Raw genomic sequence first — 19,063 nt, forward strand, 5'->3', positions numbered from 1 at the left:
CCAGCTTCATTGCTGACTCCTAAGTAAGAAGATAGGTTCTATAAGCAGCCTGCCTAGGCTGAGCCTCAGTTTTATCTCCTACTATGTATAAAACATCAGCATCTCTAGCTTCAGTTTCCTCATTTATTAAGTAGGAATAGTTACACACTCCAAGCTGTTGTGGGAGTTAAATGATGCTGGAACGCTATGTGATCAAAGAGCACCATCAGCGTCAAATTTCCAGCAATGAAAACTGAGTGTTCTCTGCCTTGGTCTTCAATCTCCTTGACTTATCTCAACTTGCAGTTCTCCCACCACTCAATATGTGTACAACCGTGGACAAGCCTCTCACTTCAGCAGTTTCTTTATCTACTGAGGGAAGCTGACCTGACAGGTTTTTTCATCTCAGAGTTGTGATGACTATATGTGAGGTCATCCCTGTAAAGAGTTTAACAATGTCTTGCAAACAGTATTGTCCATCCCAAAGAATATTAGCCATAATTACTAATTATTACAAAATTAACCACGTCCCTCCATCATTCTACTCTCTTAAACGTTACTTGTTATAATACACGAAAGAAGTAAAGCTCTGGAGTTCCAGACATGGGTTCAAGTCTGACCTTGACCACTTCTGGTGTTGACACAATCTAAATTTACTTTTTTTTTTACATGCAAAGTAGTGTATCAAGGATACAATGAGAAACAAACATTAAGTCTTTAGGGTATAGTGGCTGGAATTCGGAGACATGTGCGCCCTACCTCAGTTCTATACCAGGTGTAGACATTTTTACCTCATCTAGCCCTCATTTTACCTCATCTACCTCATCAAGGTATACAGGCTGTCCCCTCTACACCTCAGGGTCCCCACAGAACTGCGTCACTTCTGTACTTCTCTAGGTGCTGACTGCTACAGACCAACATTTACAAGAGCTCCTTTCACATGTTTCTTCTACTTTTTACTTGCTAAGCCCAGGGTTTTACTTCTAAACTGTTTTCTTTCTTTTCATTCCTACTCCTACTGCTCCCCTCTAACCCAGTGGTTCTCAACCTTCCTAACGCTGTGACCCTTTAATACAGTTTCTCATGTTGTGGTGGGCCCAACCATAAAATGATCTTCATTGCTATTTCATAACAGTAATTTTGTTACTAGTAATGTAGAATCATAATGTAAATATCTGATATGAAGGATATCTAATATGGAACCCCTAAAGGGATTGTGACCTACAGGTTGATTTAAAATAACACATTTTGCTTCTCTAAACTTTAGATTTAAACTGAACAAATGATACTATAAAACTTTAGAAAAAAGATCTAGAGAATGGTAAAACTTCAGATTGAGAAAGGCTATCCTGAAAACTAAAAATCACAAACACAAAAAAGACTGATATTTTTTTAAATACATGTTTGTTTGCTTTTTTTAAAAAAAGATATATTTATTATGTATACAGTGTTCTGCCTGCATGTCAGAGGATGGCACCAGATCTCATTATTAATGTCTGTAAGCCACATGTGGTTGCTGGGAATTGAACTCAGGACCTCTGGAAGAGCAGACTGTGCTCTTAACCTCTGAGCCATCTTTCCGGCCCCCCAAAGACTGATATTGTAAAATGCAAAAATAATAAAAAGATAAGGCACAGAATGAGTAAAGTTATAACCTATATGAAAGAAATAATGTTAGAAATATGTATAGAGTATTCATATTCTATTAGAAATAGAACAGAATTCATAGAATATTAATTCTATAAATTAATTATATTTTTAAAATATCAAACACCAGGAGAAAAATCTGGTAATAGACCAACTCAAATAAAAATGTGTACAAATGGCTCTGAAACATACTCAACTGAATTTAAAATAAAGAACATGCAGATCAAACTCCACCAAGACAATAGTTTTCACTATGAGCCTGGGTAACAAATCTTGCTAACTAGCACTGACGATCGACATGGGGAAATCAGCTCCTTTCACTCTATCAGAGGGCAGGGCTTGAGAGAGGACATCTGGCAGTATAAAAAAACAAGCTCTCTCAATACCCAAGCTACCAAGAATTCGCATGGCTATGCATAGGAGCATCATCAGAAAACAATGTAAACATCTATTGGGAATGAATTGGTTAAATTACAGCAAATATTATGTACTACCAGGCAGTTTTGAAAAAACACATAAAAAACCCACAACAAACTGAGAAACAATCTATGTGCAGACAAATGAGCAAGGAGTAGAATACTATCACTTGTATACAAGGAGGTTAAGACTGTACATATGTTTGCTTGTGTATGTGTGTGACGTATCTCTGGAACTGTTCAAAAGAAATCAGTAGAGCCAGTTTATCTCAGAACTAGGATGAATGGCTAAGGTCTGATGAAGGAAGCTTCACTATTGAATACCCTCTGAAGCCATCTGCATTTTGAACTGTATGAATGAACTACATGTTGAGAAATTAGGTTTGCAGAACAGAAAGAAAAACGAAGCTTCAACAATGTTATGTGTGTGATTAAGATTCGTTTTTCTTTTTCTGTTTGGCAATTTATGAATACAGGGAAATACATAGGTAAAAAAACTCAAGAATGTCTTTTCATTTATATTACAAATTAAACTGATCTAAATGAGTGAAAATACTAAGTACATCATAAATCAGAATGACGCCTGAAGATGTCTTTATCTGCTTCAAAAATAGGCTGTATCTCTCTTACCATATTGCAAATATTTTGTCAACTGAACTTCCTGCTTGGAAATAGAAAGAGACACAGGAACTACAAATCACTGCCAGATGAATGGGAAAAGGCTAAGGATTTTTCTTTTAAAGTTATTACAAGGTAAATTCCATGTTTACAGCTTAAAAAAAAAAAAAAAACCAGCAACGGAAAGATTCTGTTTTATGTATAAGATCTAGAAATGTTGTATGAATTCAAACCTGTGGCAATACAAACAAGATTATACAACCTGAGATTATACTGTATTATGTTTTTGGTTTTTTTAAATTTCATTTTGCAAACTGCATTTGACAGTTAATACATCCAAATGCTCAGGTTACTGCTGTTTTAAAAAAATGTAAATAAAGACTAAGACTATAGGAATGCTCTAGGTGACTCTGACAATCCCACACCTTTCTGTTCCTATCTTGATGTTTCTCCCCAAAATGAAAAAAAATAAGAAGTTCCTGCCTTAAAGGTAGAAATACCAACACATTTAGACTGTTTGACTCCTGTATTCAGAAATGGTTTCTACCTATTTCTTTTCTTCTCAGGTTTTGAAAAACTAAATTACTATTAAATCAACTCTGATTTAACCTCAACTTGAAGAGCTCTCAATATTTTTGGAGGGCTTCAAAAGCAAAAGCAAAGGCAAAAGCAAAAAACAAACAAACAAAACAAATAAACCCTTTTAACACTTTTTGGTTTGACTGGAATCCTATAGAAACAGGTTTCCACCAACAAACCAATCCTATCTTCCTCTTTGAATTTCATCCAACACAAAAAGTAAAATAGTGACAATAATTCTAAGCATAAGACAGGCAAGTTGGGAAATTATATTCAAAAGATTGTTTTACCTCAAAGTTGAAAAGACAGTACTCTCTTTAGGTCTGTTTCTGGAATGTGGACACCAGCCACATGCCGGGTGCACTCCTTCCCCAGGACATCCTGACTGCACACAATAGCCACTGACAACAATTGAACTAAGTCGCTATTTCCAAGCACGGAAAATTTACTATCTATAGACACAAATTTCCCTATCTAAGTAAAGTTAAATGGTACTTGTAAACAATCTACTTGAAAACAAATTTGGTTACTAAGCACATTTAGAAAAGTCACTGAACAAGCTACCCCAGTTTCCCACCTTTTCCCTCCCAGTGCTTCAAACAGAAAAAAGAAACTACACAAACAGGAAAAGCCTTAATTCAGAGGTGTGTGCGTGTGTGTTGGTAGCATATAAACTACATTTTTATTGAAAGAGTTATTTCCTCTTCTGCCTTATCCCTTCACACTGCCTTCTTGCCCTTTCCCAATATGAACATATAAACCACTGTCATCAGGTTTTTCACATCCAAAGTTCTCATACAGGGACCTACCTATACTGTAGCCTCACCCTTGAAACCACAGCTCAGTTGTAAAACCTGCACCTGGCCTGTCACACTTCTGGACTGATAACCTCTCCTGGTGGGTCTGTCTTTCATCTAAGATGGATGATGGGAGCTTACTGGCCACCTTGGTGCCTGTAACACCTCTTACTTGACTGCCCCTGACTCTCTGCACATCACTGCTACTTTTTATAGTGCCATTACTGGAAGCCAGGTTGTCTTGCCAGTGGCATTTTATTCTGATGAGCACTTCTTAAACCTTGTACCTCTGAAACTCTATGATTTCTCTCTCTGCTGGCAGACACTCCTCCAGTTTATCTTCTCTGACCCTGGTTTCACGTCAGCCCTCTATTTTCCCTGCAAAGCTGGTGTCATCCTTTCATTACCACAAGTCTGCTTCTTCAAGTTCAAACTTCTCCACGATCCCTGGCATCCCAGCAGTCCCCACACCCCACACTCTACCTCAAGCTCACAGCTCCAATTTTTACCTAGACCATTATTTCTCACAATCTCCTAATTTATGTAATCCTCCCTTCATTCAGTCTTTCTTATATATTGTAGCCCAGAAAAATTTTAATGTCCTAATTCTCAATTCTGTTTAGTACATAAATAATATGTTTGTACTATAATATATCTCCACATACACCTGATAAAATTAAATGGTAATTTTATTTTCACACACTCACTGAGCATTCTTTTTCTCCACTTGGAGTCACTACAAATGAACATTTTCCAACCCCACTGTCCTCACATAGCAAATGACCCTTAGATAGCAATAAGCAACCTTAAAAGGGATGAACTCATGCCCAAAACTAAAATTTTAAGCATGGTCTTTTTTTGGTTGAAGTAAGAATTCTCACCATGTTTAGCAATTTTTATTTTTAAGAAAAAGAAATCTTTAGGTGTTACTTAGTGAGAATGTTTATATATCAAAATTTACAAAAATTCTTTATTCAGACAAGTCCTACAAATGCCTCGAGGAGGTGGCTAAGCAGTCAGTTTGTACTGAAACATAAATGTGTCACTGGATCTTTTTCACTCTCAGTGCTGAAACTTTCCTTACCTTTCACTTTTGCAGTAAGCATTTCTGCAGCACTCTGAAGATCTACAGAATTGAGATTTTGATGCTTATTCATTATAGATTTTAAAACACGGAGAAGTTCATCCAGACGTATATTAATGACTTCTTTAAAACAGTCTTTAAAAGAAAAAAATTAAAAATTAATTTCCATTGCAAAGTTCTAGAAATCTGTTACAAAGACATGTAGATACTTCAAGTAGAAAACACTGCTTCCATGATTTCTGCCCACCACACATTCAGTTCTGTTTTTAACTACTGCAATTATATATCATTTTTAGCACTGTCAGAAAACCCTTTGTCACTCAATTCATTAAGGCTTTCAGGGCCAGACATGGTGGTGCAAGCCTGTAAGTCTAGCACTTGGAAGGTAGAGGCAGAAGATAAGTAGGAGTTCAAGGCTACCTTCTGGAATGTAGAGTCTGAGGCCAGCCTGAGTTACATGTAACCTTGTTTTAAAAACAACAGGACTAACCCAGGCAGTGGTGGTGCACACCTTTAATCCTGGTACTTGGGAGTCAGAGGCAGACAAGTCTCTTGAGTTCAAGGCCAGTGTGGTCTACAACAGTGAGTTCTAGGACAGCTAGAGCTACAGAGAAACCCTGTCTTTAAAACAAAAACAAAAACAAACAAAACAAAACAAACAAACAAAAAAACAAGCACAAAGTGGAATGATCAGTGGATAAAGGTGCGCATTGCTTTGAGAGCCTGGCTACCTGGACTCAATCTCTGGAACCTAAATGTAGGTAGGAGAGAATCGACTCCCCAAAGTCATCCTCAGACCTCCAGATACGTTCTGTGGCACAAGTGCACACAATTATCATCATCATCATCATCAGCAGCAGCAGCAACACCACCACCAGCAGAAAGAGCAGCATGAAAGTATTTCAAAGGCTAACACACTGTGGCCAATTTAACACTACTTCATTTTTCCCAGTCTAAACCTGCTCTTGAGACTTCTCAAAGCAAATAAATAAGGCCATTCCTGCCTTGTCTTTAATAAACATGGTAACAAACTCAAAATACCTAAAAACAGCCTGATATATTAATAAATTAAAAAAGTTAGGTTCCCACATTAAAATTGATTCATGTATAAGAAACATCATTTGAGCTGCACATTTTAAAAACTGGGATATAATTTACTTATGATAAGACACACAGATCTTTAGTAGTTTTTTTTTTTGTTTAAGTTGAATTCGTTGTTAATGATAAAAAATTGGGGTGAACATTAAAAGAAATCCAGACTTCTACTTATTCTTGCAAAAGTTATAGCATTATTCTTACCACTCTTCTTTCTGGTTCCACCAATATAACCCAAGTTCACTTCCGGTCAGAATATGCAGATGAAAGTATCACAACCTCTGTAGGCTTGTGACCTTGTAACTTATCATCCAAACCAAAATGCTTTATAGAGTATAAAGGAAGGGTGCTAGCTGGGTGTGGTGGTACTCGCCTTTAATCCCAGCACTCAGGAGGCAGATGTAGGAAGATCTGAGTTTGAGACCAGCCTGGTCTACAGAATTCCAGAACAGCCAAGGCTACACATAGAAGCTCTGTCTTGATATGATGCCCCTCCCCTAACCCCTACAAAAACAAAAAACCAAAATATTTAAAGAAAATACTGTCTCAAAATAATAAATACTGTCTCGTTTAATGTTCTACACTTTTATTAAGTATACAGTTAAAATATTATTACATATGAGAATACAGAAACATATCAAATTTATCAGGTTAGTAAACTGTAGAGCCAAAATTTGAACCCAGAGTATATAATTTCAGAATTTATGCTCTTACTGTTATACTGTCTCTATTGAAATAGCTTTAAAAATAATTAAAATTATAAAGACAGTTACTTCATAATTACATAAATAAAATTTTTTAGAAACAATGAAAGATAATAACCAAAGAAAAACTATCTTCACAATAAAATACAAAAAATATTCTCCCTTCTCCATCAAATGTTCCCCTTATTGACAGTACTATCAATAAGAAAAGTGACAGTGACAGGCCTGTGAAGGGGATGGGCCCAGGGACTAGTGAACAATTACAAGTCACCAAGGAAGTGCCATGGAAGACAACTGTGAAACCCAGACCTTTCTCTGCTCGGAGCCTGTGACGTGATGGTGTGAGCAACTTTTCTTTACCCCACACTCCCATCACGCGCTGCCTCACCACACGCCAAAGCCTTGGGAGCAAACTGACCATCTACCACTGTGAGTCAAAACCCATCTAATATCTTTAAGAGTTAAGTGCAGCAGATTCCCCACTAGAAGGTTTTTTTGTTCTGTTTAGTTTAATGCCATAGAACACCCCAGTAACTACCAGCATAAATGGCTTACCAACTTGAAATCCCTCTTTTCCTATGCAAGAAGACCTTACAGATACCGACATTGTTTCAAATTAACAAACTGAAAAATTGTGACTGAGCTGCCTAAAATACATTTCATAAATAAATCCTCAAATTGTACTCTAAATACTTCTAGTTCCCTATGATTTAATATAAATATGAATTTGTCTATAAATCAACAGAAAGGTAAAGAGAGGGCTAATCATAAAGATTCATACTAGGACATTAGCATATCCTGATAATTTACTTCACCAGAAACTTCACAAATTAGCAAGCCCTCAACTATCTGTACCATGAATTGTTCAAAGAAAATTAAGTTTCACTTACACCAAATGTTCTTTCCCTTACAGTAAAGCTACCTCCAGTTACTTTTAAGAAGAAAAAAGTAAAAAAGTAAAAAAGAAAAAAGCTCTCCTATCCTGCTACCCAACTGCCAACTTTTCAAAACTTCCAGGAGCTTAAATATTTCCTTTAAGCAACACCAAGTATCTCCCCTTCAAAAAACCAAACTATGCAAAACCAACCAAACAAAGAACAGTGGCACAATTAGTGGAAGCAAGAGGCTGCGACAGCTGCTACATGTGTCAGAAACCAGACTTAGATTAAGAAAACCAACTCACATCGCCACTTCTTTGAAATGAAATGCTGGGCTTTTTGAACTTGTATTCCTCATCAGTAAAAGAGAACTGATAGAAGTATCTCCTTTGCCTACCTCATAAGGTTGCTATGAATATCAATGAATGGGGTGACCTAGCCAGCCCATGGGATTCAGGCAGTACTGATGGGACCTGACAGGCTAGAGTCAGACAGTAGGAGAGGAGGACTTCCTCTATCAGTGGATCAGTGGATCAGGGGAGAGGGAAGGAAGAGGAGGGGAGCATGAGTCCCAGAGGAGATGAGGGAGGGAGCTACAACTGGGATACAAAGTAAATTAAAAAAAAAAAAAAAGAAAGAAAAAAGAAACTGCCTTTTGTCTTAATGCATACAAATAAGATTTTTACAAGCAAATCTATAAGCTGTTCACACAAAACGCCTTTGAAAGGAGAGATGCTTCACAGAGATGCTTCACAAATATATTTACAGCCTGGTACCACATTTGGTTAATAAAAAAGAAACATAAAGTTTGAATTTCAATCTATTGTAAAATTGTAAAATTAATATTCGTAAATAACTTGGAAATCAAATAGAATAAATTGCATTAAAATATTTTTACATCTGTCAACTTACCTTTAGTATTATTTAGTCCTACAAAAAAATACAAGGGAATTTTGAACATAGCCACATTATAAATGTAATGTCTACCCTTTGATTTATACTCCAAAGATATTACAATACAAAAATAAGGAAGTTTAACTAGTTTTCTAGAACAGCAAAATAGTATCCCAGTGTTTGTGTGTTACCCCTTTAATGTGACAAACTGAATTTTAATTTATCGTTTCACCCATTTGTAGCATTTATTTTCTGCTACATTCAACTTATCAAGTGAAAACAGATTAGCCAGCTCAACTTTCTGATTCTCAGGCATTAACACAATAGCACAGTGTTTATATTGCAAACATTTCAGGGAAATGCTTGAGTAAATACATGAAAAAAATAATGTTTTTTCCTTGATTAAAAAAAGAAAAACTAACCAATTTTTTAAAAAATGGTATTGTTAGTTCAGCTTGCCCTTTCTAGGGAGCTTACTGAAAACAAGAAAGCAAAATGCACCAGAATTTATCAGTAGCAAACTTCTACTTTCTGCTGCAATGACTTCAAAATTCATAGGACAACTGTGAAACCTGAGGATCAGCAGCTTTCTTTAGCTACCTGGGAACTCTAAAAATAATAACAGCTGACTTAAAGCACTTACTGTGAGTTTTATATATAAGAACTCATTTAATAAATGAAAACCCAGTGGTGGAAGTGCCAATACCTCCTTTTAGCAGACAGAGTAAAGGAATCATAAGGAACAGAAATAGCTTGCTGAGAGTTACAGATAACCACCAGGAAGCCTAACGAGGACTGTGCTGCAGGCATTGGCTCTAGATCTGCAGCTGTCTTGTTGGGACAGGGTCTGGCTACATGTATAACCTTGAATTTGCCATCCTCCTGCCTCAAAGCCTCCCCAGTCCTGGGATTACAGTTACATGTCCGGGTTTTGAATGTCTACAACAAACTGCCACATGGTTAAAGAAGTTATAGATTAATGATAGATAGACTGCAATATGTGAGTTAGCAGGCTTTAACTTCCATTAATTACATAAGTTGTTACCAAAAATGCTTTTAAATTCTATAAACTCCTTCCAGGCAAATGCAGAAAACCAAAATATCATAAGAGTGGTACAAGTGTAACTGAGCTACTTGTATTCCACTCTGCATTTCTTACAGACTTATTCTACTTGCTAAGCCACACCCAGTAATGTTCACACTAACTTCTCTTAGGGACAGATTTGAAGCCATATCTAAAGAGATTTACCAGAAGACATAGAGAGCAGATTAATGTGTCTAATATTTTACAAATTTGGCAGACTGTGACTTTTCAATTAGCTACTGAATATAAAAACAGTCTCAAAAAGATTTTACACATCCTCCCTACACATCACATGGGGAAAAAAATCTGAGTTAACCTACAGGCCAGGATGTTAACTGAAACTGCAATTTCATGTAGAATGTATCGCAGCAGACCATGCTACTTAATGTATTAATGTTTTATGTAACTCCTGCTAACTCTTAAGACTATGGCTCTGTCAAAACTAGAATCTAGAATTTAAAGTCACAACTTTAAGAGTTGTGTTTTACAAAATAAAATTAACTTTATAATTTCTCTAGCCTCTGAAAGTTTTTCTTTTTTATATTTGATAATAGATAACTGGTTTATCTGAATCTCATAATAAAATTTTTTTTGTTTTAGATACAGGGTTTCTCTGTGCAGCCCCTGGCTGTCCTTGGAACTCTCTGCCTGTTCAAACTCAGGAGATCCACCTGCTTCTGAATCCCTAGTGTGCTGGGATTAAAGGCGTTTACCACCTTGCCTAGCTTCATAATAAACTTCTATCTTTTATCCTTGTCTATTTAAAAAACAAAAAAGCTAAGGATAAAAGAGAAGAGAACACGGTGGAGATGAGGGAGGGAGGGAGGGACTGGGAGGGAATGAGGGATCGGGACACGGCTGGGATACAGAGTTAATAAAATGTAACTGATAAAAAAAAATAAAAAAAATAAAAAAAAAAGAGAGAAGAGAAAAGGCAAAAAAGGGAGCCTGTATGCCTGTAATCTCTCTTAGTAAAAGGCTCAGGAAGGAGTCACTAGTTCAGAGCCAACTGGAGCTTCATAGTAAGACCCTGTCTCAAACCAAAAAGCACAACACAACAAAACAAAAACTAAAGAACAAATTACCATAATTAGAATGGTAAACTGACTAAAATCCATTTAAAATCCTGTTACATACAAAAAAGGAAAGTTACAAGAATAATCACTACTTGTTTTTCCTTCAAATATGTCTTATGTCATTCTACACTTTCAAACATGAAGCAGCAGAAATTTTGCAGTATTCCTTTTACGTAATTAAAAGGCTTAAAAAATTTAAATTCCCAGATTCCAGGATATGTTACAAAGGCATACTTTAGAATTACTTCATAAAACGCAAGAGACGGCTCAGCAGTTAACAGTACTTGCTGCTCTTTGCAGATGGTTTGGGCTTGGTTCCCAGCACCCACATCAAGTAGCTGATACTGGTTGTCTGGTACTCCAGTTCAGGAGTATCTTATTCTGGCTTCTGTGAGCAAGTAATACATGTGGTATATACACAGTCAAAATAAGTTACACAAACAAAGTAAGTGTTTTCTAAAAGTTGTAAGAGAGTGTTTGTGAATCTGCTATTTGGAAAGCAGAATAGATTATTCCTATGGAGGGAAGCAACCATAAACCTAAATTAGGACTTATGTTACATATATTCTAATAGACAATTAAACATATAAATCCACAATTAAATGCAAAGTATATATGCATAATGAGTACCTTCAGTCTTTTAATGTAGGATGCACAATTTATCTCCATAATTATTCATAATGTACCTTAATGATACTAGACAGAAATTCCAAACTTAAAATTCCACACCTGTTACTGTGTGAGACTACAGGGGAGCCTCACCGTGAAGATGGGTGGTGGAAGGAGAATCACCATCACTTACCTTAGGCGGAGTAAGGGTTTGGTCCTCAGCTAAGGAGTTCACTTATTTATAAAGTTAGAGTAGCTAGAGCATGTGCATGAGGTGTGGGGGTGGGGAGACTAGGCGAGTGAAACTACATTATTTCCCATCTGTTAGGAATACAGAGGCCTTTGATAATCACTTAGTTCTTCAACTACTAAAACGAGTCTCATAACTCTACCTAGGAACCTTCAATGCAAAATTTGTCATAAAACACACACACACACAAACAGGGAAAGAGGGGACACTGTCAAATGTATCACAAAACTTGAAGAGAAATACTCTGAACTCTGTTCAGCTTCAATCTCTCTCCATTGCCTCTTCTTGCTCCACAGGCATTAACATGCTGTGTGGGTGCACACATGCACATGTCTGCTGTGTATGGAGGTCTCAAACTGACCTTGGGTGTCTTCTTTGAGCTCTGCCCACTTTGAAGGTCTCTTACTGAACACAGCTCACTGGTCAGTTAGTCCAGCCAGCTTGTCCCTAGTATCTGTCTTTGCCTCCCAAGTGCTAGAACTACTGGTGGCCAACATGTTTACCTGGCTTCTACATAGGCTCTGAGCATCCAAACTCTTATTTTCATACTTGTAAGGCAAGTACTTTATCCACCGGACACCTTTCTAAACACTGTTTGGTTGTTTAGTGTTTGTTTTTTTGAGACAGGGTTTCTCTGTGTAGCCCTGGCTGTCCTGGAACTTGTTCTGTACACTAGGCTAGGCCAGACTGCTGGGAATAAAGACGTGTGCCACCACCAGACAACTCATAACACTGTTACTTCATTAAAAAAACAAAACCTAATTTAAAAGCTTGAGGTACAATATTCTGCTGTGCTCACAGACAGGAGCCTGGGATAGCTGGTCTCGACCCTGCAGTGGATCAAAACAGAGGCTGAGTCTCAGAGCCAAACATTGGGCAAAATGTAGGCAATTTTGTGGAAAAGTGGGGGGGGGGGGGGAATGGAAAGACCTGGAGGTGACAGGAGCCCCACAAGAACAGAGCCTACTAACCAGGGCCCAGAGGGGCTTGCAGAGGCTGAAGCCCCAACCATGGACCATGCGAGGACTGGACCTAGGCCTCCTAGACAGATGGAAACAATGGCTGCTCAGGCTTCATGTGAATCCCCTAGGAAGAGGACTGGGGGTGAAGGGAAGGGAGGAGGAGGGGGACTCTTTTGCCTGCCTTCTGATCATTCCCCCCTGGCAGGGTTGTCCTGCCAGATCACAGAAGAGGAGGATAAGCTCAATCTCAGTCCTGATGGAACTTGAGCTGAGTGGGTGGGTGGGGCTCCCCTTTTCTGAGGAATAGGGGAGTGGAGACTGTAAAGTAAGTAAATAAATAAATAGCTTGATGTGGTAGCAATTATCTATTGTCTTAAGTACTAGCTTTCTAACTAAAAGAATAATATTCATACCATTTTTTATTATTATTTTTTCATACCAATCTTTAAATTATAATTCGCTGAATAAGTCTGTTTCCACATGCACTTCTTTATTTTGGTTTGGCTTTTTGTTTTTATTTTGTTTTGAGACAGGGTTTTCTCTGTGTAGCCCTGGCTGTCCTGGAACTTACTCTGTAGACCAGGCTGGCCTTGAACTCAAGAAATCTGCTTCCTGAGTTCTGGAATTAAAAAGGAATGCGCCTCTACTGCTGGGCTACAAGAACCCTTTTATCTCAAATAGTAGTCTCCTTCTGAATCTTATAACCACTTTACTCCTTCTTACTGAGACCAGTAAGAATCTTCTTAGTCTAGATTGTCTATTCACATATTGAAACTCATAAACTTTTTAAAAGATAAAAAGTGATACAACTTGTTTTAAAATATCTTATTAAATCTGTGAAACAAAAGAAAACTATACAAGATGTGGATCTAAAAGAATATAAATTTTCCAAGAAAAAGACATACCAGTAGAAATTCTAACACAACTTTCATTTATATTAACTAAAACTTAATTAAATGGAAACATCAAATTATACCCTACCATAAGCTAAGGTGAATAATTTATTATCTAACATATTATTTTAAATAGCATTTAAAAATCAACCAGTAATGAACTATACTTCGAAAAGAACAAAAATAACAACTTAAAAAGTAACCTAGTTCAAACAAGGCTTTACTACAAAGCCATAAATGGCAGGTCTGCTATTGTGCTGAGATGCATTATGAGAATAATAATGTGGCTAGGACATTTTTCTGGCTTCACTGTCATCCAGTCATCCATACTTAGACTTCAAGATAAAGCTATTAAAATAAACATGGCTGTGAGGAACCTCTTTAATATTAAGACAATCTCAAAAGAACAATACCTAATGGCAAATTTAAGTATTAAAATTTTGAACCTTCCATTTCAGTCCAATTATTTTGGGAATTTCAACCTGAAAATTATACTTAGGTTAGAATGAAAAATTCAGTATAAGCATAAGATATGGTTTTTGAAAACAAACATTTTAGTTATATGCCCAAACATATTTACTGAAATCTGATAAATTTCTAGGAAGGCCCAAGAGGCTTCATATAAACACCAGAGATATTCACTCGCTATGTCTAGAGATGCCACTGTGAACTGCCATTTATCACTGAAGAGGAGGATGGCCTCTGACCCACTAATTGTCACTGACTGTCAAATGTGGATATTGAAAAACTGAGATTCTCAAATCAAGGCAGAGATGTACAGTTCTTTGCTTCAGGAGACTCAAATCCCACTTTAACTGGATAAGAGAATAAATTCTGTTTCTTCCTTATTTCAAGACTATAGATCTCCAAAACATAATGAAGTTTATTATTAAGAAAAAAGTCACTGAAATGTCATTTTGGATTAAATTTTGGCAAGAAGATGAGAAGCAAATTTCAGAGAAAAGTATCAGCGATGTACCTTACAAAGGCTGGTCTGCTTATCATCAATCAGTAAGTGTATTACTGGTAGCAGAAGTGTGAAAACTCCAGCTCGAAATCAACTGTGCAAAATCCAAAACTAGTTTTTCTTTTGTGCTCTTGTTCCCTCACACTTACAAGGCTTTTATTATGTATTGTACTGTTATCTGATAACAAAAATGTTGACATTGTAAGCATTTAACATTTAGGGGGAAAGCATGAAAGAACTAATGAAGAATGTCCTGTTCTTGCCCTTGCACACATATTGAGCCATAACTAGGTCAGCACTTAAGTTTCATGCACTAGCCAGGAAGGATACTGAGAAAAGTTGACCAACCTGAAAGAATAGCTTCTTTCAAATATAGCAACATATGGGAGAACTTTCTGATGTCATTCACCAGCTCCTTGATGTACTCCGGGTCGGAAATGGAGTTGGAACTTACAGACTTGAGCCCCATTTCAGAAGTTGTAATAGCAGCAGAGAGTTTGCCTGATGCCCAAACACGCTTTTTCTTTGTCTTTTTCTGTTTGTGAGCAATCATCCTCTCTTTTAACAGTCAGAAAAACTGAAATCCTTAAGGGGACAAGAAACAAAAGGGGGGAAAAATACCACATCAGCCAAGAAACATAATACTAGGTTTCATAAACAGCCCACTGCCCACCTCAGCATTCTAGTTTTAGATAAGGGAACTCTGAGCTAGTAATGACAGCAGCTGCCGCTGAGTGTCTACAATTCTGACAACTCTATGCTAAGCAAACCCGGGGACGTGCAAGCAACCATTCTTTTCATTTCACAGTGCAAGGAACCTGATCTTCAGAGGCTGAAGTGCCTCTATATCCTCAACTGATAGCTGAAGTTCAAACCTATATATAAGCCATCATTCCAAACTTTGTGCCCTTAACTACTTAGCTAATTTTTCTTCATTGTGAAGATAATTTCAAAGCATCACTGAGCACACAGTCATATTTCCCCTTGCAGAATTGTCTTCAAAACTAAAACTGAAATGTTTTGAGAGAAATATTGTCAAAATCTTCCTCTACCACTTACTGCATGACCTCACTCGCAAACTGTTAAATCATCTCTTCACTGCAATATGCTCATTTATGGAAAACATACTGACAACACCTACTCCAAAGATTACTGTCAGCGTGAGATGAGGCAATGATACAGATATGTCCATTCAACACATTAGTTCAATTAGAATAATTTTCTCAATGCATATACATGCACATGTATGTCGCTTATCAAGAATATTTCTTTTTTGAAAGCAGCTCTAAGAATGTCCAGTAATCTCACATACCTTGACTGGACAAATAAATTTATGATTTAAGAGTAATTTTTTTCATAATTTCAGGATGATATAGTAAAGGGGGAATATTTGGTATAAGAAAAATTTATATTTTAATCTCAGCTCTAATAGTTTCCAGATGTGTAATCTATTCAATTAATTTACAGGCTCATATGAAGATCAAGAAAGATCACAAAATAAAATTTAAAAAGGGGAGGTTTCTGTTAATACATCTAATCCTGATCTACTGGAACTCATTTTTTTTTTTTTGTCTTTTTATCTTTAAATAATTGTTCTAAAATTGAAAGCCCCAATTTTGGCTGTATCTCTTGAAATCAGAAAAGAAACAACAGAGGAGGGCTAGGCAGTGGTGGCACATGCCTTTCTTTAATCCCAGCACTCCCCAGGCAGAGGCAGGAAGATCTCTGTGGGTTCAAGGCCAACCTGAACCACGTAGTAAGTCCCAGGACAGCCAGCCAGAATTATGTAGAAAGACCTTGTCTCATTAAAAAAGTGAGAGAGAAAGAGAAGCGGGGGGGCGAGGGGGGGCAATAGCAGGGTGGTAGTAGTCATGCTCTTAATCCCAGCACGGTAGAGGCAGACGGATCTCTGAGTTCAAGACCTGATTGATCTACAGTGAGTCTCATCACAGCCAGAGTGACATAGAAAACAAAAAGATAAAATTAAATTAAATTTTAAAAAAATTTAAAAGGGGAATTAAATTAGCTCAAACATCATTACAAAGTTTCCCAAATATGCTATGAGTATTTATTTGGATACTTCCAGAAGGATAGAACTGAGGACCTCCATGAAATCTATAGTAGAAATTTTTATGTAGTAATATCTTTGGTATATGTAAGAAATACTGCTTATCCACTATACCTAGTATAATAGATTTGTAGTTCCCAATTGCAATTCTCTAATTTATTCATTCTTACTTTTACTGCTTCCAAACTAATGAACTACCATTATTTCTTGTTAAGCTACTATGCTAATTTTTTAAGGATCTGTGTACTTTCACTTATGTGCCATGAACCTCTGAAACTAAGTCTATTAGTATTCCTTTCTTTGCTTAATACTTTTCAGAAGGACAGAGGTAAATGTGATGGTCTATGAAGTTCAAAATGATAGCTGGCTCCTACCTCCCTCTGCAAAGAAATATGGACTCACATTTCACAACACACACCCTTTTCATTTTTAGACTTTTCCCCTCTTTATTGTAACCACAGCGTGAAATAATTATGCACCATGACCAGTACACACATTCAACATATCATTTTTGTGTATAGTGCATGCACAAAGGCACTTAGGTTTCATAAAACTCATATTCTAAGGACCTATGTGATATACTTACATATTTTCTTATTCTATCCTATTTCGTGTTTTATTTATTTTTATTTACTCTCAGTTAGGTGCATGTATGTGTCTGTGTGTCTATGTGTCTGTATATGCATGTGAATGCAGATGCCCAAGCAGGACAGAGAAGCTAGCTGAATCCCATGGAGCAGGAGTTACAGGTAGTTGTAAGCAGCCTGACATTAGTTCTCAAACAGTGCTCTCAGCCCCTGAGCTCTCTCTTTAGCACCTAGTTCATCTTTTAAAATGCTAGTTGCAACTCACTAAACTAGCCTTACATATAGCTCTGCACCTTGAAAACCATTGTTTAGCTGAGGTACCGTCCACTATGTAAGGTTTTAACTGACTGGAACACTCTTCCCTCCTTGATTTACTTGCTGTTGCCTTAAAAATCACTTTCTTAAAGAAATCTTCCTGGATGGGTGTTGGTGACAACAGCCTTTAATCCCAGCATTTGGCAGAGGGAGGAGAATCTCAGTGAGTTCTAGCCTAGCCTGGTCTACAGAGCAAGTTCCAAGACAGCCAGGGCTATGCAGAAAAACCCTGTCTCGAGAAAATAAATAAATAAATAAAAATAAAAATAAAAAAAGAAAAAGAAATCTTCCTGTACCGCTGGTACCCCTTTATCACTCCTACCAAACCAGAGCAGAACCTGCAGTAGTCCTTTAATGGTGTCCAAAATTTACACTTTGTATTTACTATTCAACTAGATGCCTTATCTCATGATTCCCTCCCTATCTAGACTACAATCTTGACAGCAAGACCACGCCATTTGCTAACCTTGTAATTTTTTGCTTACACCACAGTAAGCATATAAAAGATGCCCTCTTTGAAACTATCTGCATAATGAATGATTTAGCAAGATTAATAATGAATGGATTTATTTACTCTAATAGTTTTTATAGAAATAAAAAAATAACTCTAGGTTGCAATATTTTGAGAGGGAAAGTACTTAAAAATCTATCTTTTAGATTCTCAAAAATAAGCATATGAATTATGAAATTTGTGCAAAATTACATAAAACAAAAATCAAAGTTGTATTTCACTTATTTAGTCTTGTATTTTCAAAACGGGGTTCTTTGTGACGTCCTGGCTGTCCGTGAACTCACTCTGTAGACCAGGTTGGCCTTGAATTCACAGGGATCCACCCGCCTCTGTGTGCTGGGATTAAGAAGTGTTGCATTTCTATTATTACATCTAATTCTGTAAATAGGATGTCTCATTACCTCTTAATAGCTTTAAAGATTCCTTTAACTCAATGTCTTTTATTAATTTCAAATTATTTAAGAATATACTTTTTTATAACTAAACTACCTTTAAACCTTAAATTACTCATTAAGTGTGTTATTTCCAAAATGAACAGCAATTTTTTGGTCCTTAATATGAACACACATAGGGGGTAAGGCCTGAAACATGCATTATATTAAATATACTAAATTTTAGGATGCCTTAAAATTGTTCTTAAATTTAAAACTTTAAAAGGAACAACATTACAATTGAAAAGATATTTAAAATTAAAATCACAGTTTTGTAATTGAACTATGACAGTGAGAAAATCTGGACATTATGCACTTTGAAAGGTTCTATACACTACTTTCCCATGCACCAAAATGAATATTCTCTGGTTAGTGGTAATATAAAGTACAGTTAATAACAGATTGCAACTGGTAATTTAATTAAATTAGATAGTGATGCATGGAAAGTACTTAGCACAGTGCCTAGCATGAAGATAGAGTAATTGTGAGTTATTATTACTAAAGGACTTTATTGTGGGAAACTGTTTTTAAGCTTATTTAAGTAATAAACAAGCTGTGGCTTCATAAGTCTGTAGATTATAAACAAGAAATATAGGACTGGAAACAATTCCAGAAGCTT

General features: G+C 36.6%; 1 protein-coding gene across 3 annotated transcripts in view; it reads right to left on the reverse strand.

Moving 5' to 3' along the window:
* Arhgap29 (Rho GTPase activating protein 29) overlaps positions 1-19,063 on the reverse strand; it is a 66,809-nt gene that overhangs the window by 34,207 nt on the left and 13,539 nt on the right. For 2 of the 3 annotated variants that reach the window (XM_021645008.2, XM_021645007.2), the window contains exons 2-3: positions 14,881-15,117; positions 5,121-5,255 (exon numbers count right to left, since the gene is read on the reverse strand). In XM_021645008.2, coding sequence (XP_021500683.1) covers positions 5,121-5,255; positions 14,881-15,085 — 340 coding nt within the window. In that variant the 5' untranslated portion in view covers positions 15,086-15,117. The remainder of the gene's footprint in view (positions 1-5,120; positions 5,256-14,880; positions 15,118-19,063) is intronic. The other variant, XM_060392804.1, reaches the window with a different exon arrangement.

The sequence above is a fragment of the Meriones unguiculatus genome, chromosome 10 (assembly GCF_030254825.1).
Source record: "Meriones unguiculatus strain TT.TT164.6M chromosome 10, Bangor_MerUng_6.1, whole genome shotgun sequence".
Lineage (NCBI taxonomy): Eukaryota > Metazoa > Chordata > Mammalia > Rodentia > Muridae > Meriones > Meriones unguiculatus.